The sequence below is a fragment of the Blennius ocellaris genome (assembly GCF_963422515.1).
Source record: "Blennius ocellaris genome assembly, chromosome: 18".
Taxonomy (NCBI): Eukaryota; Metazoa; Chordata; class Actinopteri; order Blenniiformes; family Blenniidae; genus Blennius; species Blennius ocellaris.
In genome coordinates, this window is record NC_137667.1 from 7,343,583 (window position 1) to 7,367,429 (window position 23,847).

Genomic DNA, 23,847 nt, shown 5'->3' on the forward strand with positions numbered 1-23,847 from the left:
CAGGCTAAATCACCGTGTGCACGATACGGGGTGAGGAATATGTCTGGTCTGGGCCAACACTATACGATATGGCCAAACATAGCTGAACGCAGACAGACGGACGGACAGACAGACGGGAGACAAGACCAATAATATGCTGTCAGACGCATTGCTGCCTGTTAACTCCCTCATTGGAGCATTATATCGCGGTCAAATGTCTTTTCTCTTCTCAATTCTTCACGCCACAGAAAATTCACACCCCGTCTCCGATACGTCCAGAAATAGTCCCGCCATACTTGCATCTTTCACCACGCTGAGAGCTTTGTTCTTATCTGGATTATTCTTAACCTCGTCTTTGTTGCAGTCGACTGCGGTAAATGTCTCTGTCGCTTTCTTCTGTCACGATCTTAATTTCAGGATTTTTTAATTTATTTTTTAACTCAAACCATGTTCAAAGATCAGTGTAATGAAACATTGCACTTTATTGCCAGAAGATATTGCACAGCCGTGCACGTCATCTCTTTAAACTTATGTGCAATATGTCTCTAGTATTTCAAACCATTATGCAGAGATTCACAGACATGGTACCTCACCCTTGTGGGAGCCAAGAATGACTTCACTCCTACTGTAACTCTCATCAACATAACACCATTAGAGCCTATCGAGTGTCGTGCCTCACTAAGCCCGCTGCTACTGAACCATTTATAACGGCGATGTGTCACGTCACTACTATGATGACGCCTAAAAACATAAAGTTTGCATGTTATTGGCGTTCTCGTTTCTAAATGCAGCCCAGCGTGACTGCAACAGGCAATTTCCAGGGTGTGCTCGATATGCTGTTCTAAAAAGAGTTTGATGACATGTAGGGAGTGGGACATTAGGATGTCATGAAGTAACCTCTATTGTTCTGAGCACATGGAGCAACAATGCGATTCACCAATACCGCAGTAAAGAAGCAATGAACCAGATTTATTATGCTGGTAAAGTAGTCTGACTACACATATCCATCCCACTCTTGTTTGTGCGATATCACCTTTTAATTTTTCTCAGTGTCACTCGAAGGTTGATAGATTAAGATGTAGGTGTTTGGGTCTGTTGTGAGGATTTTCTCGTTATAAAGCAAATGGGATGTCGTGACACACTGTTGAAGCTGATTTATTAAAGAAAGACTTTGACGCTCACATCTGACAAACACAGAAAACTATTAATCTCATGATACTTTCATGGATATGAAATATCGGCCATGCCTCCCACATTGTGCAAAAATACTAGGAAGTGTTTATGATGATATATTAATGTACAACCCACAATGTTTAATCCCCCTGAGAGTGTTTGCATTGTTTAAATAGCAGTGTCTTTTAGCAAGGATGCTTCTTTTAGGTTGAGGAGTCCCATTTCCTCACATGGCTCGCAAGGACTTTTGTTTGTGGACTTTATATTTATCTAAAGTCTAATCTATTGCATATGCTTGCAATTTAGATGACTCGAGGCGGGATCTTGGAATATCTGGACCTTTTTTTTCTCTCGGGTCATGTGTGTCCATTTTTTATCAGTGCAATTTCTCAAAACATTCAGGGAGTGACCTAGTACTTGCTGCTTCATTCACGTGTGAAATGCAGTGATTCTCAACCTTTCTCTGGCTGAATGTCAAAGAAACCACTCAGGATGAAACCTTTCAGATATCCCAAGTGAAAAATTGGGACTTTTCATTCGGAAAAACATTTGGGTGTTTATTAGTTTTGGTGTTTCATTTTCCACAGGTTATAATTACTATGTGATATTCCAAACTATTCATGTTGACTTAACGTTTTGTATTGGTGTGACTGCCCATGCAGGACAGCCTCCATCTGTCCCTTGAAACGGAGTGTGTCAGCGGACCGCGGCCGGAGAGCTTTTAGAGCGGACTTTATTTCTCTGTGCTGAAAGTTTGAGTGTGTGTTTGTGTCAGCGGAACATTGGCACATTCACAGGCCTCCGGCCAGATGGGGGGGGGCTTGTAGTCGCTCCCAGCTGACCGCTCCACTGAAACCAAATTAAAATTGGTCATTCGTCACACGACAAATAGACCACTATAGTCACCTCTGCCGAGCAACACCAGCTAATCCCACGAGAGCACCCCGCTCTTGTTTTGAAAGGCGACCCTCGCGGGTTGTCTTTCAAAGGGGAGATATTTGGGCCTCATTCTATTTTAATGGAGAGGTCTGAAATTCTCCAACGCTTTAAGCTCCTCCTCACTGTCCTTAATGGTCCCACCTCTTGCACTGCCGCGCTCATCGTGTGGCATTTGAGCTGAACATTTGAATGGACGGATGCAGACACACTGACAGGTTGGACAGGTGGATGAAGATCGAGCGAGCCAGATTGTGACAAGAGCCCCAGTGCAACAGATGGGACGTTTTGTGCTTTGTAGATAAAGTGGGTGAAAATGGAAGTGTAGAGTGGTGGGATTTAAATGTACACCTATGGCCTGACAGGGTTGACCTGTACATACATAATTTAATCTATTGGCACGCCCCGTGTATTAAACAGCAATTAAGAAATAAATGTTTTGCACTTCCTTTAAAAAAAGTTTTGATTTAATACAATTTTTCAATGTTCCTTAATGTTTTTTCTGTTTTTTTTCCATGGTCCAAAAAAGCTTAGGTCTGCAAGAAAGTTTATTCCTTTTCTTCTGAAAAAGCATTTCCTCTCCAAACGTTCACGACAAGCTTGCAAGGCACATGTGCGTTTTCTCAGCTTGTTTATGAAACCACGTGCTCACATGTCCAGTGCAGGTGGATGTCTCAGAGACGACACAGACACGCCAGCATTGTTGTGCCTGAAAGTTTACTCGGCAGCATGGTGTTTGAGACATGCAAACATTTTTACCGAGTTATGCTTTAACAAGAGAAAACATAGTGTATAATGTGAAAGGAGAGGCTTGTAAAACAGCCGTAAAACAGCTCAGTTCCAGGTCGTCTGGCTGCTTTAATGTTTGACCCCTGAAACAGGGTGGTCCTCTCACTCTCCACATTTTTGTGAGATGTGCAACACACACGCATGCGCATGTGCACATACACACACGCACCCATATACTGTATATATAAGTGGCAGTTAACTATTTTCAGTCTGTTGCAGCAGCAACTGACACATGCTGTGGATTTCATTGTAGACGTGTAAAACTGGCTCAGTTGAGTGACAGTTAATGTCAGGGCGGAGATGCAGCACAGGGGGGGCAGGGGGCACGGGACAGGTGGATGTGGGCGAGAAGAGGCAAGAAGGAACGTGAGAGTCCCTCATGCCTCAGAAATCCAAGATGACATTATGTCAGACACCTGTGGTTCTGTCGGACATGTATATTACTTGTGTTGCATGTTTTTTGCATCAGTGAAAGCTCTGGTTTTACTGATAACGCAGAGGTGTCTCATTCACGTGACTTTGCGTATTGGGCTTGCATGTTAATCCCTACAACACTGTAACACATGTGATTAAACTAGTGTCACTGTTGAACTTATCAGCTGAACAAATGAGTTTGAGTTTCTTAGAAGTACCTCACCTTAAATTGTCACTCAACTGACACCAGCTGCCTTGTAGCTTAGACACACGCACACATGTTGGAAGCACTGTGGGGTTCAGTGTCCTGCCAAGGGACACTTGCACACATGGACAGGATGAGATGGAGGATCTCAAGCTTCTGATTGGAGGACAACTGGCTGTATTAACCAAGCAACAGCTACCCTGTTTATATATGTAGTTGTTATCCATAAGTGACTCGAGCAGCTGCCCTATTTAGACTTGGCACTGTTTCTACTCCTTGTTTTTCCCTTAAATTTTGCTATCTAACCTCAAAATAAATTATACATTTATCACGAGATTGATATCGTGCTTTACATTATTGGTCACATTCAGGCATCCACACAAACAATCACACAATCATAATTGCTGTTATGTAAAGGAGCTCGATCCCCATCGGGACCTTCAGTGACGAGGACATTTCAACATGTGGACACGGCATGATAACGGTTGAACTTTGCAGACCTGCTCGCTGAACTGAGCCACAGTTGCCCCGCAACAGTGGGATCCAATCAAGAGGTGGCAACAATCTCCAAATGCCATGATTTGTAATGGGAATCATTTTCATAAACTCACTACACCAACTTGTTTCCTAGTGATGTTAACTATTACCAAAGTTTCTTTGGATCACCAATGGGTTTTTTTTAATCCACAGATAACATTTAATCTTGTCTTGAAATAAATAAATCGCTTTCTTTTTTAAATTTTTCATAAAACAATTGAAGTTGTTAAAACAATTGAAATAATATTCTATATTTGACTTGCATGCCACCCACAGTACATCATCATAATGGCATGTGGGCTTTGTTCAACCAAGCTTGCATAAGTCATAACTAATGTCTCAGTATCTAGTATTTGACATATAATATTCACCAAATACACATTTGAATACACATTTTCCACAGCAGATGCTGCCAATGTAAACAAAGCAGATGTGTACCACATTACTCTAATACTCATTGGAAGTCTATTCATAACATTGGTATCCCAGTTTCCTCTGCCAAAATGTTATTAATAACTACAAATCAAATGTAAGTTGCAATCTAATTGCAAAAGGATTTAACGGCTGATTTAACGGCTGAACACCACTCCCACTCCACTCCAATGGGGAGCACATGCCATGTGGTTGTCCTCGTATGTCTGCACCGGTCCCAGGATGGTGGCACATCAATACACACACGCTATAGTAACTCATTCAAAAGGACAAATCAACACCCTTCCTGCGATCAAAGCCCCAATGCGGCTCATATGGATCTCATAAATAAAGCTGTACAGGGAGATGTACAAAGTGTTCCTTTTTGTGTTTTCTCCACTTGGAGCACTGTCGCACAAAGGCACGTAATAAGAGTTGTGTCACTCAGGATGACCAACTCCAAGAAGTCCCCACTGCTTCAATGCACAATATTTCTTTTTAACGGGTGTCACCTCCATGGGGGTCAGGGGTGTGTGATAGCCTGGCCTGCTGACGTCAAGGAAGCCATGGCTACAGTTCAGCTGTCCACTCTTGTGTTCTCTTTCTATTTAACTTTGGCATCTGTCTGTCTCTGCACTCATGACGAGACTGCCAAGTGGAGAACATGCTGTGCCAGGTTTTGCCATGCTGTGTCAGTCTGATGGGAGTGTCCCATGTCGTGGTAGCAGGGGGGGGAAAGGGGGCGTGGCTTTAAATGAGGGTGAGACAGGAGTCAGACTCAATCACTACAGCCCCAGAATTGATCTTTATCAGACTTTATATAGTGGATCCCTTATTTAACAGTTTATGCAGGCATGAAGTCGAGTTATCGCTGGGACTTGAAGAGTGATAGCCAAAGGGACGCCTCGTTAAAATACCACCATGCTGCCTGTTGATGTGCCAACCTGTAAGAGAGACCGTCATTCGCACGCACGCAGAAGCAAAGTGAGAAAACATCGAATTTAATGTATTATGAACAAATCTGTGAACACAGAACACACTGAAAATTATAATAAAATTTCAAATACATGTTGTACACATTTATATTGGGAAGTCACAAAACAACTTGATCATCAAACAAAAAAAAAAAGATTCCCAATACAATAACAATGTGCTATATTTAATTTAGTATGGCATTGGTAGTAAATAGTAATAGTCGAGATAAAAGAAAAAAAGAGGTAAGGAAACAGAGTGGAACCAGCAACCCTCCCCTCCACCACTCTTTATTTATACCCCTAAAGACAGCGGGCTAAGATTTCTGGCACCAAAACACACGTCACGCTTGCTATTTCTGTCTGGGGTGCCACATAGCATTGAGAGCTTGGGTGACATGGCTGAGGCATCATGGGGCCAAGGGACTTCCGTGCACCCACCCAGCCTTTACATGACATTTCACACTTTGACTACCTCTGCCAGGGTATGAATTGTTGCAGAGCAAACGTGTGCGAGCAAATCTGGTACTGGGGACGGGGGGGTGGGGGGCAGTGGAAAAAAAAACCCCAACAAAAAACTTGCAAATTTTTTGCAGAAAGGGTTGAATACATGCCTTTGGAGTACATTTTCAGCTCTATGTGTGAACATGGGAGTATGTCAAAGTGTTTCCTCGCCATGCACAGAACGGTAGTTGCTTGGGGGACGGAGCTTGTTGAGTGGTCGTCTCATGAGGCGAGAAACAGCATGAAAAGTGATCTTTCCCAGTGCCGCTCACAGGATGTACTCACTGTGTAACGACGGGTAAGATCACTATTCTCATACTGAATAATTGTGCCTCAAATAATAGCAATTAACAAATGATTATTTATGAGAAATAATGGAATCTGGCAGCTCAACACACTGCTAACAATCTGAACATGTACAGTCCTTTGAAGAAAATAAGTTTAATATTTTGCAGTGGTATTTCTTAACCTTGTCACGGTGTTTAAACTGGCTGTCAGTTTGCTCATTTGTGACAGCTACTAAAACTACTTGAGCTGCCATTGCTCTTGCTTGCACAATTTGGCAGGTAATAAATATTCTTTGGCTTGATGTGCACTAAATAATCATCATCCTGGAAATTGAGCCATCACTACTTGGAAAAAAGAAAAAAAAAGGCCAAGCAAGTAGAAAGACGCAGAGTCTTGATGTCAAAGCACAGTTAAGATTTATTACCAAGAAAAAAATACATTAAAGGCATACGCTAATTATTTGTCACAGCTGTTTTTGATCATCTTAAATATATTTTGACAATATGATACAGTAAAACACACTCTTGTTGACAGTTAGCGGGTTGCTGCTGGGAGCACAGTTGCAACTTAATCTGCTCCCACTGGTGGTCAGGCTGAATTTGATTCAACGCGGTAACCATTAGGACTGAACACATGAGCATACACCCTCAAACCATGACTTCATGCGAAATCACATTACACAGAAAACACCTGAAGTTCAATACAAAAGGTAGAATGGATAAGTGGGGGGGGGGATGAAGAAGGGAAAGCAACAAAGCAATATGCTGTTGTTTTAGCAAACTGTAGGCACACAGGAACTTTAAAGCGACAGCAACACTGGAGAATGTTGTAGATGGACATGACATCAGGATGAAATCAAGCATTTCTTTGAGGCCCTCTCGTTTGCCAGAAATGTTCTTATTTACACAGGTTTCCGGATGGACGGAACAAGCTTCAGTCGAATGGAAAAAAAAAAAGATCACATAATGACAGTCTCAGTTGGAAATGAATAGGAAATAAGAGGTCGATGCTTCAGTGCGGGACTTGGGGTCCTGGTCATGGGGCTCGGGGTGCGAGGCAGAGGGCTTGGCGGGCGGTAAATTGGGCCGGACGGGGCAGTGATTCTGGCAGTGGGGGTGTGGCTGGCCCATCTCGAAGGAGGTCGCTGGTTGGCTGGCCGTGCAGGACGAGAGAAGCTCTTCTTGGATCTGACTGGAGACTTGTCAGCCGAGTTTATCTGGATTAAAAAAAACAAACAAACAAACATGAGACACATTTTATTGTGAGCCAGGATATCAATTGGGTGCTGAATAAAGAATCAGACCCCCCAAAAAATCAAACTTTTTACCTGTGGTGGCTCTTGCCTAAAGGCGGTGTATCCTATCCTGGGGCTGGAGCTGTACTCATGTTGGATTTCCAGCATGTCCAGCAGCTCAATAAGTCCATCATCCCTCACCCTGCCACAACTTGGCGATTCCTTTCCCACCAACCCTCCTCTTTGAATCCTTTGAGCTCCAGGGGAAGTGCTTGAGATCCTGTTGTCCATTTTTGGCTCCCCATGCTGGGACGCAGGCTTCCTTGCTTTCTCCACTTGAGCCAGACCTCCATCTCGGTCTGCTGCGTTGTTGGCCCTGGGTCTAATCTTGGGGCTCCCGGACACATGAGATCGCCTCTGGGTCTGCTGAGGACTGGGATGAGAACCCCTGGAGCTACTGTAGCCTCCCCGCTGATCCTTGTAGTTCTGCCTACCAGAGTCTAAGGCTAACCCCCACTCTTGGCTGGGCTCTACCTCTGCTGTCAGCAAGTCGGAATCTGCCTGGCATTTTTGGGTAGGCACACGCACGGGCACCCTGCCCGCAACTGCATTGGCTCCCAGAGCTTTGCGCTGACAGCCCGGAGTGAGGCACTTTGCTTCAGGGGCCAGTCCCTGATGGGTCACCACCCCAGACTCGGTAAGCGTTTTGCCCTCGTTTTCCTGTAGCATGGCTCCAAACTTCCTGAGGACAGAGGGGCTGCTGCACTTTCGCTCTCCCAGGACTCCTGGGCCGAAGGACTTTTTGTCCATTGCAGGTGATTCGGGTGTTGCGATGGAGTGCTGTGACCGTGCTTGTACAACCGGGGAATCCCTTTGTCCAATAGGAGGCTTGGCAACTGTGTTTTCTTTGTTGGGGGAGCTCTCTCTTCGGGGGGAACTTTTCATGTAGCACCCTCGGTTCTTCCTATTTTCGGTCTCCTCAAAACTTCCCAAAACCTGCTCTTGACCAAGTCTGGTGTACAACAAAAATGAAAAGCAAAACGCCATCAGAAACATCCATTTTTACCCGAATGCATCAAGTTCTATAAAGATGTTTATGAATATGGATAAAGTACATGATTTCTCACCTTTCAATTCCACCGTTTATGAGCTCATCCGGGTATGCAGAGATGTCCTGTCTCACCTTGATTGTGTCACTGAAGTGCTAAAAGACATCAGAAAAATATGTCAAAACTTTTGATTATGAAGATGCTATCTATAAAATCTCAAGTAACTGCAATTTAAAATATGTTTTCCCTTTACTGTATTTTTTTCAGGCCAATAACACCCTTGGTCAACACTTGATATAACACCGCTGAAAGTATTCTGATCTTCTGTACTTTTATGTTGCCAAAGCACATGGCCTCATGGTGAAAGTGTGTTATCTTCTTGACTGCTCTGTCAGGTGTTTGGGAAAGTGGAAGAGTTGAGATAGAATGTGAAACTAACTCCTATCTGATAGCCTCTCTGTGCAAGCATACTTGAGACACTGTAATCAATATGTTCCCAACTGAACTCCAGCTTTCACTCATATCACGTCCACCTATCTCATTTCTTCAAATGTGCAAGTGCCAACAGAATGAAGCACATGGCAGGAATAAAAAAACAAAAAAAAACCCCAACAAAAAAAGAATTGTCCTGAATTCTTATATATACTTACAACATGGCGAGCTCCATTGTTCTTTCTGCTCATTTGTTTGCCATTCCCCAAATAATCCTGCAGTAATTCTCCAATCTCTGAAACGCCGTTGGGATGGCAGTATCCGTAGCCGTTCTGATGACTCACAGGGTAACGATGCCCGTTGGGGTTGTAGTTGCAGCCGTTGCTATAGTGATGTGGCACAGTAATAGCTCCAGAAAGGTTCTTGCTGTGATGTTCAGGGGCAAAAAGGCCGTTTCCATGGTGTCCCAGACCACATTCTAATGGACTGCCATTTTTCTGGTTGTCAGTGGTATCGTTTGCTCCTCTGCGGGCCTGAACTTCATTATACAACTGGGAAATGGAAAAAAAAAACAAAGCCAAAAAAAAAACAAGCATGAATTTTTATTTTTAAGGCTTTTCCTTTAATCCTGCAAAACAGAATCATTCTCTAAATATCTATACTCTGTGATATGGCAGTACGGTTTGTTTACACAACAAACCAGTCGCATATAAAATCACTAAGATTAACCCGAGAGTATATACGCTCTAACACATCTTATTACACCAAGCGCAATCATTTCCCTTTGCAACTGTTATATCATTAGACTTCCTTTAGTATCTGCTTTTAGACTTTGTGTGTGTGCGCGTGCGGGTGTGTGTGTGTGTGTGTGTGTGTGTGTGTGTGTGTGTGTGTGTGTGTGTGTGGGGGGGGGGGGGGGGGGTAGGGGTCTTTAGCCTGTCTTTTAACACACCAGAGTTTAATTAGCTTGTTAACATTTGCCCGTATCATTTGTTCTACAAGGCCCCGAGACTGTACAAGTCAGAGTGCTGCCAACAGTTTATTATGGGAGACACACACACACACACACACACAACCATTAACACGTGCCACGTTTGTGATAGAAGCAGAGTTTAGATTTCTGAAACTGACAGTGGTGTATTAAACTCCTCAATGTAATTCCATCACCATTAAGGCTATTATCAATTTACTGAAAACTGTGTTTAGTCAGAGTAAGATTACTATTACTACGACTGACAGCTGCTCGCTGTCGTTACAGCTCTAGCACGACCACTCAGAGGTTACATAGCAGAATTTCAGAATTTTCATTCAAACTCCTACCTCTTCAATTTTATTCTGGATGTCCTGCAGCTGATCCTCCCATTCCTGCATCTCTGAGTCAAAGTTGTCCATCAGCTCCGGCCCTTCCTTCCTCCAGCCCCGGCCGCTGTGCTCCAGCCCGAGCTCCAGGTCGATGGCTGCCATGACACAGGCAGTTCCAACACCGTGCGGTCCGTTTAAATGGCGGTTTCCCCTTTCTCCTGTTTCACTTTCCTGTCAGAGGTCACTGACGGGTTGCCAGCAGGGGACACAAGGATTGATGGCTTGGAAACACTAAAAGTCAAAAGCATGGAGGAGAGGTAACAAGACTTGTTAATGGTTTGTATGTTGGATATAAAAAACTTGCCTTTATTGTTTCATGTTGCTGGATGATTTTTGCCCCAAATCTTTTTTTGGGGGGTGATATTTTTCCCCACACCTTTTAAAAAAAATCTTAAATGTTTCAACTTCTTCAAACAAGAACCTACTTGACTAGCACTGATACCTGTAGCAGGTGAAACTTTTGTTTCTGTCCCGATGAGCCAGAAATTAGTTTTTCTTTCTTTCTTTCTTTTTTTTGTTTTAAATGTTTTAAAAAAAAAAGTTTAAGTTTGATGCTTCCTGTTTTTACAAAGGTCATATATTTACAGCCTTCCACTTCAACATTCTTCTCAGAAATTTGCATGCATGGAGGCATACCTATGTAGCACGTGGGGACAAGAATATTGCATGACAGCACCGCAGCGAGCGTTTAGACTCTTGGTCAGTTTGACCTCCAGCCTGCTTCTGTACACCTCGCTACATGGGGGGAAAAAATATGTGAGGCATGTAATGGGCTGACCATTTTCTTGGAACATGAACCAGTTGGGCACACATGGTCTTACTTCTGTAAGCCTGAAGGCATGGCGGTATACTCATTTCTAACAATGTTTGCCATGAAAAGTGCCGTGCCCATCTGTCTTGGCTTTGTGTTGAGGCCCGGGACTAAGTTCAGGAGATTATGAAGCATTAACGTAATTCATCAAATCTTCTCTTGTGCGGCAGCAGACAAAAATTGTCACATTAAATAAAAATAAACGTACTAATTGTCTGCTTCCCAACTGGCAATCTCTGAGTATCGACACCTAAATTCAGTCCCCAAACGGAGGATTTCTCGTGTGCCGTGTCTCAGATGCACTGAAGACCGTCCGATTAAACACACCAGTTTACAATCAATGTTATCTGAAGGAGCTCTATCATACTGGGACCTAAATAAGTGTGTTGAATTTCTGTCCATGAAATTAGGACAGCGAGGATTTGTTGTTGTTGTTGTTGTCGTCGTTGCCATCATCCAGTAGCATAAACATGCTGGTGGAAAGTGCACAAATATATGAGCCACTTCCCTCCCACCTGTGATGTAACACTAGAGATATTAATAATCTTGTAACTATGCATAGTAAACTGGCTGCATCGGACACTGGCTGACAGAGTCAATGTGTGTCAGATGAAAAGGTGACGAAAACACAAGAAATGCACCATAAACACATCTTGAATTCTATCAAAGTGCAACAAATGTTGAATGAAATTACCAAAATTACAACAAGTGAGTACTATTGTTAGTTTTAGTTTGTAATCCATTTTTTTTTTTTGTCAACCTCTGACTAACAATTTTAAAGATACCATCCCATTTTTCACTAAATTATGTGTAAGCTTCCATTTATGCTTCAGTAATAAACTGAGGCTCTTACCCAGCTCTGCTTTACAGTTTTTCCTCTCCTCGGGTATAAATCCTCAGCCTGGGCTGTAGTCCCTGTCTGTTCTCGTCTCTCCAGCAGCTTCACTCCCCTCGCAGCCAAATTATCAAGTCCCCTCTGTGCGGTGCTTCCCCCTCTCTTTTCCTCCACCGTGTTACGTAAAAGCCCTCGGAGTGGAGTTAAAGGGACCCCTTCTTCATGGCCGTCGAGATTAAGTCCTGAGCGTTGAACTTAAAGGGTAAACAACTTCTGTTCCAGCCGGGGTCCCCGGTCTTTATACCGCTCCCCAGTGTTTACGTGGCGCACTATTGGAGCTGGGATCAAATGTCATAATGTCAAATTTATTCCAGCATTTGAAGTCTCGGTGGGACAACTGTCGTCACCAGCATCCTGGCTATAATTACTAGGGCTCACAGAGAGAGGGAAAGTGTTTACATAGCTATTTCAGCTGCTTCAGTCTCCTGGCCAATCGGCTTCTCTGTTGCTACTCTGCTTTAGGATGCTTGGGCAGATTTTGTCTTGTGATCATGCTTCGCAGCAAATCGTTTTTCCAAAGGATGCCAAATGGGTGTGGGTGACACAGTGAGTAATAATGTGTCATAGTCGATAATATCTTTATTGCACATTGTCACAAAAGGAGAGTGCCAGCGAGATGCCTTGCATATCTGACACATTCTTGAGTTGCTTCTTTCACTTTTTTGTCATTCTTCGCTGCAGTGTCAGGTAAACTCCAGGTGAGCTCCTCGCTCATGGCATGCACTGAAAAGTGATTTATCGGGTAATACAATCAGCACAGGCACGACAAATTTAAGGACTCAAACCGTGCGAAGAAGGGGGGGAATATGTAAAATCTCAACAATGTCCTAGAGTAACCCGAACCTGGAACTTATGTTCTTGACTCATCCTGCAGCAGTGACGTCTGAAACCAGTTGCTACCGTTCATCTGCCACTCTATCATTTACTAATGCTTGCCTCTAATCAGGGGTCCCGCTGGGAATTATAGGCCCCCCGCTGGACAAGATGTGACATTTGGCACTTGACTTGATGATCAGAATTCCTTCCAGTTTAAAGCCTCTCATTTGGATCGTCGCCTTTAACATCATCCTCCCACCTGTTATGTTTGAATTACAAAGCCTTCAGGAGCTAAAGAGGGGGATACAGACGAACTGTATCCTCACCTTACCTTGAGTCCACAGCACCAGGATGGACCAGCAAATGCTCTGAAAAACAAAGAGGAGGTCACTGCTGCCATAACCTGACACAAGAGAACATACTGTATATTTAGTTGCAAGGTTAAACGAGGACATAGGGCAGTATGGGGAGGCGACTGAGGTTGACCCTTTTACAGTCTTTGTAAAACACATATGACCTCATGTTCAAAACGGTATGGCCATGTGACTATGTTTACACGGTGGCTTTAGGCTTTTAAATATTTTGGTGTTGTTTAAGTTAACCCCAAAATTACAGTCAGTGCTACTTATTTTAATGCGCAGAACTAGTTTTTCTATATTGGATGCTGATTGTTTCCAGTTCGCTAGTGTTTTACACTCAAAAGTGAACTGTAAATGGAGCACTCGCTGCATAGTCTGCTGCTCATGTTACGCTGGAAAACGGAAAAACAGATTCTCAACATGGCATCTTTCAGCTGAAGTGCTGCAGGAAACACCTTATAAAGGGGGAGCCATCATCATTTTAACTACACTTTGTCCAGTTGCTTAGTGTTTTGCATTTTATAGATTACATAGGGAACTGTACTGACAAAAAAAAAGAATATCAACATATACCTTTACAACAAACTTTTACTTAGATTTAATCATGTGAACAAGTTACGAGGTGCAGATTAGAATAATCGTCTAAAAAAAATCTTTCTTCTGATTTGTGACTGTCTCCTCTTTAATGGTAATTATGCATCTAACGTGTAAAGTTAAAAAGCAGTGATTGATAGTTTGTTACTGTGATTTAATATATTTTATTTGTACTGAAATTTGTGGTTCCGTACTCATTTCCTGATAACATATCTCTCAAACTCACCTTCTCAAGTGACTGACGAGGGCAGAGATGCGTCATGATTCCAGTGAGACTCCAGTGTTGAAGCTAGCCACACTTCCTCAAATGTGAGTGCAGCCTTGGCAAGTGCTGAGCTTTTTCTGTGCTTTTTGGTTACCTTGGCAACAAACAATGCGGGGATGAGGAAAAGAAATCAACCAAGCGAAAAACAAACGGGGGATGATGTAAATTAAGGGAGGCATACATCACAGAACAAAGAAAAGAGTAAAAAGGAAGACTAGTTTGAAGATGGTAGCGTAAGAGAGGGATGAGAATAACACGAGTATGAGGATGAGCAAAATGATGGGCTGGAACATCTGGAACAGAGGCGGAAGACGGGAGGAGCAAGAAAGAAAATGTGACGGATGTGAAACAGGATGTTGGATCGAGTGAGAAAGAGGAAGGAAGCAGAGTTGCCATTAAACGTTTGCTACTTTTCACATGCCCGCCATCAAATGTCGTTTTGGCCTTTGTCTCACCGACAGCGGCTCCTCCGCCTCCCGGTCCTCAAGCCTCGGCACTTCCAGCTTGTCTATGAAGGCCTGCAGTTCCTTCCGGAAGGCCTTCAATTGGGCGTTTATGCGATACAGGAGCTCGTGCTCTCTGATCCGGCTCCCGTCCTCCTCTGCGCCCTCCTCCCCTCCCCGTCCAAACATCAAGTCGCCGTTCGTGACGAAGACCCTCGCCTCCGAGATGATGGTCGCCGTGTCAGCGATGAGCCTGTCGATGGTGCGCACGAGTCTCTCCGCTTCCACGCGGATGTCCACCATCTGCTGCCGGTCGCGCAGGCTACACCTCCCGCCGGGCAGGAAGCGGGACAAGGCGGTGGAGGCGGCGCCCTCGGGCCCCGTGGGCGTGTACAGCCCCCGGGTGGGCGTCAGGCAGCGGCCGCTGCCGTTGGTGTTCCTCACCTCGTCCGAGTCGCTCTCCCCACCGACGGGACCCTCGCGTTTACGGTGAGGCGGGAGAAGGCGGGACGAGGTGGAGTCCTCGTCGCTCTCCCGACGCCCACTGGCGGCGCCGCCGGCGTCGCTCTCGGCGTCGCTGTCCCGCGGGCTGGGCCGCAGGGAGAGGTGGGAGGCCAGGTCGTAACGCTGCATGTTTGAGAGGAGCACGCGGTTTTCGTACTGCAGCTGCATCACCTGGAGGGAGAGACGGTGACGGTTGTGAAAAGGAGCCATGACGGTCATCGATGTGGTCAGTTTTGTAAGTTTTTGTTTAGTCATTGCAGTTGTGTATGTTCACTTTGGATTTTTTTTCAACTAAATCAGGCATTAGGATGTGCTCAGATAAAAAACACTTGATATACTTAAATAAAATGAGAAAACAATTCCTTCAAAAGCAGCTTACAATATGTTGGAGCCACAATAATGCTGAATTGACTGCTATTTATTAAAAAAAAACGACTCTTCCCACACTGTTTAACCTATGGCAAATACCAACTGTCACTTGAGTTAAATACTACTACCCTTCAGACTCAGTATTCATTAAAGTTAGAACAAATTATGGTCCACTGCTCCCTGTTCCCGACTAACCATCTGTCAAAATTTTAAGTATAAAAAAAACAAGATTCTAATAACCCTTTGCATTTTAAGCACTTTACTACATAATTAGTACCAATCATCCCACCAACAAGCCCAGATGACAAATTCAGTCAAACTGAGTTTTTAGCTCTATTTTTCTCAAGTACAATTCATCTTTCATACCTTGCCACTTAGATCATTGATCTGTAGTCTTGCAGCTTTCAACTCTTCCTGCAGGGCTTCTGCCTTGGCTCCATCAATCCCTCCACCTCCTGTTACGCCTCCTCCATGCCTGGCACCTCCTTCGTGGGTGCCTGCTTTGAAGCGTAGCTTGTTCAGTTCGGTGGTCACCCGCTTGTTCTGCTCCTCGGCGTCGGCGAGGTTTCTCCTCAGCAGCTCGGCCTCGTCCTCCACCAGCTGCAACTGCTGCCGGAGCTCCGTCAGGTCTTCGCCGAGGCCGCGCCCCGTGCCCGTTCCGCCCATCGCGCCGCACCCGGAGCTTCCAGCACCCTCTCCTTCGCCGCGGAGGTCGTCGAGCTCGGCCCTCAGGCCACGGTTTTCAACCTGCGGAAACGAAACGGAGATCGGCTCGAAAAGGAATATGAATTCCACGTGAAACCCACGAAAGACCGTCTTCTTCTCTCACCTCCAACTCGACAATCTTCCTCCCAAGGATGTTGGCCTCCTCCTCCACGAGACGGAGCCGTAGCTTCAGCTCTGACTCGCGAGTTGTGGGCGGCCCCCCCGCCTCCCCTTTGGGATGGGTGCTGTCCAACTCTCCGTAGAAGGAGCGGTACTTCTGTAATTCCTGTTCGAGACGATCCTTCTCCTTGTCAATCTTGGCGGTTTTCTTCCTCATGAGCACGGCCTCCTCTTTGATGAAGGCAAGCTGACACTTCAGGTCCTCGTTGTCCTCCTGAACCATGAAGAGGTCACAGACTTGAGAGCTCACAATAAACATTAATGTGCACTAAGTAGAAACGGTTAAAACCCGCTCCGTGAATCCAAAAAGGTCAATCTTTGTCATTGCACATAAGCAGAAAGACTGAAGATTAAGTAAAGTGAAGACTTTGCGTCAGTATGTCTGAGCCAAGAAGTTAACTCTCTTCGGACCAAGAGGATTTCTGACACTTAATAAGACGCACATAAATACTTGAGCTGTGCAAAGTTGGCTTTCATTTTAATGCCTGATGGGAAAAGTTACATGTCTGATTCTGAATCATTACGTAACTGTGAGCGTTAACATGGTCCAGCTCAACAAATCATTGCAACTTGCAATGTAGACTTGGTTATATTTTTAATTAGATGCCTTTTCTGCGACATCCACAAACAAGTAATTGTGACAACAAATCTTCTCCACGAATAAGCGAACAATGATGACAAAAGACAGTGATTCAGGGCAGTAGTCATTTCTGGAAGAACATAATTATTTTGGAAATCATATTTAATTACAAGTAAAACAAGGTCTTCATTGTTGAAGCGTCTCACCTCAGTTGGGGTCTGTGCTGCTTTTTTGTCAGTCTTCTGGATGTCCTTGCTGCCTCTTCTCTTTTGAGACTATCGGTGGAAAATGAATTAAAAAAAAAGAAAAAGAAAAAAAGAGATTTGAACGACACAAGACCAAACAAAACTCATTAGCTTCAATCACAGCACTCTCCACAATGGATGCGGTGGTGAACGTGGCGATGTGTTTACTTGCCTCTTTGGTTTTGTCGAGTTCATTCTGCAGAGCTTGCTTGGTCACTTCCACCTCTATGAGATTCTGCCTCAGCTTCTCGTTCTCCTCTTCTGTTTTTGTGCGCTTCTCTTCCACTTTTTCCAGCTCATGGTGCAGCCTCACAGACACATCCTTTGCTACCTGCAAGTTTCACCGTTGCAATTAAGCTGAGAATGGCAATTAATACGCTGAATGATGCTTTATTCAGTGTGTAAACGCTTGATACGGTTTTGTTTTCTGGCAGTGACAACAGAATTTGTTTGCGTGTGTGAAATGCAGTATGAACCCAGACATGCACACTCCATCAGAACCACGCCCCACCTTCAGGTCCTGCTCCAGACTCCTGAGCAGCTCTTCATCGATCTCTCCCGTCTGGGCGTAGCGCAGCTTCTTCCTCTCCGCCTTCCGCAGACGATACTGCAGGATTCGGCAGTTTTTATTGGCTCGCTCTAACTCACGCCTCATCTCCTGCAGCTGACAAGTGTCCTCTTCATAGAAAGTGTCTCGCATCTCGTCCATCTCGGTCCTCATCTCTTCGATCTCACACTGGTTGAAACGAAGCAAACATGTCAGGGGACAGTGAAGCTAAGATATACAATAAATGCTTATTTCAGCTGAGAGTCTACTTGATCATATTCAGAGCGTGCACTTTGAAAAAAAATCATGTTCTTCCATATATAGCCTATCAACATGGCACATACAATAACAATGTAAGGAGAACAGCTTCAGTGGGTCATTTTTTTTTATACCAAAGACATTATTGATCCAAGTGGATCAATACTGGGATAATCAATAACCAATTAGTCATCTGCAGCCAGTGGTGAGGCCCAGCTTTATTTACCCTGAAGACATAGAGGATGTTAAGCAGACACACTTTTTATTTTTTCCAATGCCACTGCAAACAGCAGAATATATGCCACCGTGGCTCGCCAAGGCTTCAAACGAAATCCAGTTAATATTGTATTTTACAATAACGTCCAAATAAATTGATTGCGAAAACGCATGAAACCTTGAGATCCTCGTTTTCCTCCAGCAGCCGCTCCATCTCTTCATCATAGGCCTCGTCCTGCTGTGTCACGGACCCCGCCTCTGGAGCGTCTGCAGCCGGCTCCGACCGCCCCTGCATGGCGTCCTCCGGTGTCGTGTGCATCCTCGCGCCGCTCCTCCGCAGCCTCTTTTGCAGATGGTAGTGGATCAGCTCAGCCTGTAAGCATCCTCCCCTCCAGAAGCCCACGCCGAGGCCCGGCCCGCAGCCCACGGTCACGCCGACGCGGCGGCCGCTCTCCTCCGCGGCTTGCCTCGGGGCCGCGGCTGCTCCGCCGCCGCCGCCGCCGGGGAGCAAACGCCGGCTGGAGTCGCCTTTCAAACAGGGCAGGCGCAAAGCGCTGCGGCGAGCCGGCGCTGATGAGAGTGCCGGGTCCTCCTCGTCGACAGCATCCGCCCTGCTCGGTGCGGCGGGAGCAGCTTCAGCCTCAGCACCATCCGGGGGAACAGCTGCTCCGCCGCGGCTCGCGAGCTCCCTCTCCCTTCCGTGCGCGGAGCTCGCGCTGCTTCTGCTTCTTCCTGGAGGCAGGGAGGAGCTGGGCCGGCCCGGCTGTCTCACAGTGGGGACGTGGTTCGGCCCTTCTTGGGCTCTAACCGGTGAGGAAGAGCTTTGCTGCCTCCTCCTCCTCCGCCTCCTCCTGCTCCTCCATGCACTATTGTCTGCTGATGAAGACGGTGATGAAGAATCTGCAGCGCCGCCGGCGGCAGCGTTCATTCTCTGCTCCACGCAGGCAAACTCCACTCCGCGCGTGTGTTGTGTGGACGAGAATAAAATGAAACTTGACAAAAGAGAGACGCAATCTGCAATCACTAAGATTAATCTTGTAATATTTAAAAGCCCATAAAGTTTAAACTTTCATTTAGGTGCTATAAAGCGATGTCACCACCAGATGTCGCTTTTTCAAAAAAAACGCTCCCATCACACGGAGGAATAAAAATAACTTTGCAAGCTTTGCAACATTCAACAAAGACGGTCTGCAGCCGTCAGACAGGAACCCGAAACGTTTTAAAAAGTTCGAACAAACACATTTTCATCGGAGTTCGTACGGCTCGGATAATAAAAGTGTCTTACCGCAGAGAGCGAGCGGAGTGATGATGACACAGGGCACCACCAGGCACTGCGGGCCGTGACGTCACGTGAGGGGGGGGCACGTGGAAACGGGAAACACAGGACCCCATCCTCTCCTTCCTCCTCCTCTTGTCATCGTCAAACCCTGATCTCAAAATACACAAGCTTCGTGATGCAGGTATAGGTCATGTTCAACTTGCATTTTCCAAGTGGACATAGTGGTTTAGTGGTTTGCACGCTTCATAGTGACATTATCCTCTGAGTGAGTGTGTATATGTGTGTCTGTTTACCTCTGTTTGCATTGCGGTAGAGCAGCAGCTTGCCTTTATATTCAACTCCAGTGCCCCATGACCATGAGTTGGATAAAGCAGTACCTAAAATGGGGTGGATGGATTATACCTTTGCAGCTTTGATACAGTATGAATCGAGTTGATCAACTATAGTATATAACCTTATAGACCTGGGGTGATCAACATAAGACTTTCAAGGTTGTTATGCCACTATTTTGCTTGTCCGGCCCTTTGAAGATAAAACAGGTCTGTATGTAAGCCCTGAACTAAAATGAGGTTAACGCCCCTGTTATAGTGTGTACATGGTGTCTGCAGGCACAAAGTATCGGCAAGCTTATGACGATGATGTGGTCTGCATATCTGATTTGGCTCAGGTTAAAGGACAGTATAGTAAATATGCATGCAGTTAGGACCTGCCTTTGCCTCAGTCATGTGTGATGATTATATTTATGTAATGTTCAATTTTCACCACTTGGTGCCTCTTCTGACCACCATATTGTGCTCAGTGTTCATGTGTTCATGATCAAGTTGCAGCTCTGACGCCTTTATTCAAGTCACTGGTATAAATATTTGGTCTGTTCATTATCACACCAGCTGATCCACGTTTAAAGGCCCATTTACACTAAAATAGTAAAACCTTTGGAACTTTAAAAAAATGCTCTGAGTCGGTGTAGACAGCAGAAATGCTGCTACTGCACATACGTACACAATACAATTACGATTTGTATATGATTGTTCATCATTGTGTGTTGTCTCGATCAAATAAATAAATAGATAAATTAATCATTTCCAGCATTTCTGTGTGCACGGGCATCGTTTTCAAAATGTTCCCGCGAAAACGCAAAACTTTTCTGCAACGAAAACACAAAAATGGAATAGCTGTTGTTTAAACGAGGTCTAAGTTGTGCATGTGTCCAGAGAAATGCAAGTTCATATTTGTCACTGATGTTCAGTCAGAATTGTTTAACAAGTGGTAGCTTGATTGCAACTATAGTTGTTTGTTTACCTGTAACTCGAGCGTCTCGCTGATGTTTATAATCCAGCTACTGCGGTGTTGAATTAGTGTAAAGTGCAGTTCTGGAGTATTGGTTGTGCTATTTACACGGCTCCTGTTCTATGTGTGATCATGTGTTTGGGATAGGAGAACGCTCATTGTTGGCTGATGCATGATGGACCAGAAAAATGCCAATTATTGGTCATTGTCATATGAAGCATGCTAATGGATTCTTGTATTGTTTTCAGAACCACACATGTGTGCACATTCTTTAAAGTGCAGTATATCGGTCAGTAGTTGCAGGACTCTTCTTTAAAAATAAGTCTTGGTGGAACAAGGGACTTCATTCCAACAGATGCTCACCATATAATTGCAAAATTGAGAAGCCAGTTTGCAGAGACTGTGCAACAATAAGGCTATTTTACTCCAGCAATGTTTCCCTTTCCTGTTTCTTGAGCATAGTAGTATATTGTTATTTATTGATAAAGCTTCCTGTTTCTTCTCTTTTCATATGCATCTGATCCAGAAGTGTGAATGTGGCCCATCAGAGGGCGCTCCTCTCCTATAAACCTCCCTCAGTACTGTGTGGGTAATCTCTCTCGCAGCCGGAGAGTCATTGAAATGCTGACTGTTTCCACACTCTGTTCGGCTAGAATGAGCTCCTTAGTCATATAATTGCTAACGAGATGAGTGAGCGACGGGTCAGGTCTGCGAGGATTTAAACCATGCACACTGACCCTTCACCCTCCAGCAAGGCGAGCCCTCTGGGGCCTGTCCACTTTTACTTCACGGTCGAATATTCTGGACCTGTAGAAATCTGTAACACATTATCTTAGAAACAGAGATGCAGTTGTTTTTTTTTAATGTACACCAATCTTTGTTTTTCTAAAGATGTTAAACACACCTTTATTTTTTTTACTTTCCCATATCAATTCACGTTTGCAAACTAATGGGGCTGATGCATTTGTGCGTGCAGGTATTCATGCATGCCTTTTTGCAGCAGCAGGGCTGCAGGTTAAACTGACCTGTGCTAAATGCCTTTGATAGAAAAGCCTTGGCCCTGCTGCAATCCTCTTAGTCCCTGGCTTAGATCCCCCAGTGTCCCCGAGGAGGACAAATACACCTCTCACTCACCTCATCCTGTCCACCATTCACATCTACACCCATTCTGATGGCATAGCGGGAAAGAGACGGGTGGTGGTGCAACAGGATAAAGTGTGTGCGATGGGGGGGGGGGGGATACAGGGTCGGAGAGAGGACCTAAATGAACAAATAATAAAACACCAAAAGAAGAAAGGGCACTAGATTTGTTAGATTCGGAAGAAATCTAAGAAACACAAAGCCGGGTAAACAGGATGAATCAATCTGAGACTTTGGGACAAGGGAAGAGGAGAGTGGCTAAATAATTGAATAGCTGCCATTAGTGAATCCGCAGTGGGTTGGAAGCAATATGCTGGAGTGTGTTTGTCACAAGTTGAAGAAATGGATGGTGAATATATATAGTGAAACAGGATCTGATCATGAGGACTTCACCCTCAAATGAACCAGGATATTAAATTTGAAGCGCCGTCATTACTTTATAGTTTCTTGTCAATGGGGAAAGACTGCAAACACGTTCCCTTAACTTTTAGCACGTAAAGAGATGCACCGTGAATCCACACACTATACCAAGGTCCAATGTTTAACTAATCCATACACTTTTAGAGCTACAGTAGCAACCTGATGGCAGATTAGTGGAGGCTTCTCTTCCAGTGACCTGCTTTTCCTGGGTAACTCTCGGAGTGACGTAGAAATAAGCTCTTCTGAAGCTAAAGCCAATTTACCCCCAAAGATTAGGGCAGATCTGTCTGGACAGGCCAAAGACGTAGCCTGCCTCTGCCTCTCAATCAACCCCCCCCCCCACCACACACACACACACACACAAGAAATAAAAGTTATGAATGCAAAGCAACAAAATATTTGGAAATTGATTTAAGGCTTTGGTCTCTCAACCACCAGTTGCCCATGTCTGAATTGGTTTGAGATGGAGAGCAAGGCTTGGGTTTTTAAGCTCGGCGTCTTGCAGTGTGGCTTGCTCACACAAAAACACACAAACATTATCTACGAGGTGCTCACATTGTCTTTATTTCCGTTATATGTGCAGCTGGGAAGCCGTGTCATTGCTTTGTAATTTTTTCATAAGACAATGAATTTATCTTTACTTTTCTTTAAAAATAAACAACAAAAAGCTCTTTTTTTTTTTTTAGGAAAAATTGTTGACAGTATTTAGCTGAACCTCAGTTTCTTATTTCTTGCACCTCAAGCTACATTGCACAGCAGAAATCATGAGGACCCACAGAAATACGTACCATAACAAAATTAGATAAAAATGTGCATAAATTCTAAAAAAAAAACCAACCAAAAAAAACTACAGTATTAATCCCAAAGTGTTTCCAAACCAAGTGTTTAATTCACAATGAACAGAAAGAAAATAGCAGATAATTTTGTAAATGCAGCACAAGTATATCAATTGGGAGACAGCAGAGAAAAATGAAGTCCCTGACATTATGGATTAGTAGATAGTGCAGGTGACTACAACATGGCTAAATACAGCAGATGGCAAATGTGAGAACTTTGTTTGTTTTTTTTGGACATTTTTTTGTTTACTAGCCATATTCAACTCAACTATTTGTAAACAAAAATCCCCCCCCTAAAAAAAAAAATACTTTGCCAGTTGTTGATTTTTCGTAATAGTTAGAACTATTAAGTCTTTTAGAGCCCTAGAAAATAAATTACCTTATTGAAAACTAGTTAAGCTTTTGTTTAAAACAATAGTGGAATCCAGCGTACAAAAGTTGGGATGTGAATTTTGGGTGATAAATGAGTCTATGATGATGCAGGTGGTCCTCGAAGACGTCAAATCTTTTTACGGTCCAAAACACAGTTGGACAGAGGAGCACAGAGCCTACATGATCAACTTTCTGCCTTTATTGATTGGGAAGAAAAAAAAAATGCTATGAAAACAACCAACACCCTTCTCTTAAAGCCAGAACCAAGTACAGACACATCAACAAACACAGACCGCTACCCCTTCACCTTCTCGAATTGGTCCCAAATCACACCAGTTTATATTATCTGCAGGCAGGGCTGTCTGGTGTGAGCACTGTTTGCCCCCTTTGCCCTCCCCCTCCCCTCCCCGCCCTCCTTCTCTGGCCCTTAAAACCACCGGCC

At 44.5% G+C, this 23,847-nt stretch overlaps 2 protein-coding genes across 2 annotated transcripts; both read right to left on the reverse strand.

Moving 5' to 3' along the window:
- Positions 1 to 6,606: 6,606 nt before the first annotated feature.
- Positions 6,607 to 12,238, reverse strand: LOC308143400 (uncharacterized protein). Its single transcript, XM_080514190.1, has 6 exons — positions 11,949 to 12,238; positions 10,243 to 10,515; positions 9,141 to 9,473; positions 8,569 to 8,645; positions 7,535 to 8,453; positions 6,607 to 7,423 (listed from the first exon to the last, which is right to left on the reverse strand). Exons 2-6 carry the CDS (start codon positions 10,384 to 10,386, stop codon positions 7,166 to 7,168), a joined length of 1,731 nt encoding a protein of 576 aa, XP_080370316.1. The 5' UTR covers positions 10,387 to 10,515; positions 11,949 to 12,238; the 3' UTR covers positions 6,607 to 7,165.
- Positions 12,239 to 14,206: 1,968 nt separating this feature from the next.
- On the reverse strand, positions 14,207 to 18,390 carry LOC308143538 (microtubule cross-linking factor 3-like; the record flags this gene model as incomplete). The annotated part of the gene is made up of 8 exons (XM_080514385.1): positions 14,207 to 14,317; positions 14,480 to 15,142; positions 15,707 to 16,087; positions 16,170 to 16,439; positions 17,012 to 17,074; positions 17,223 to 17,381; positions 17,562 to 17,786; positions 18,250 to 18,390. 8 exons carry the CDS (start codon positions 18,388 to 18,390, stop codon positions 14,207 to 14,209), a joined length of 2,013 nt encoding a protein of 670 aa, XP_080370511.1.
- Positions 18,391 to 23,847: the final 5,457 nt, after the last annotated feature.

What these genes read in the sequence shown, in the direction of transcription:
- LOC308143400 (XM_080514190.1), bottom strand. Translation starts at nt 10,386, where the DNA reads ATGGCAGCCATCGACCTGGAGCTCGGGCTGGAGCACAGCGGCCGGGGC. An exon ending in ATAAACGGTGGAATTGAAAG is followed by an intron (nt 8,454 to 8,568) that starts GTGAGAAATCAT and finishes GTTGTACACCAG; the next exon opens with ACTTGGTCAAGAGCAGGTTT. An exon ending in TTAGGCAAGAGCCACCACAG is followed by an intron (nt 7,424 to 7,534) that starts GTAAAAAGTTTG and finishes TTTTTAATCCAG; the next exon opens with ATAAACTCGGCTGACAAGTC.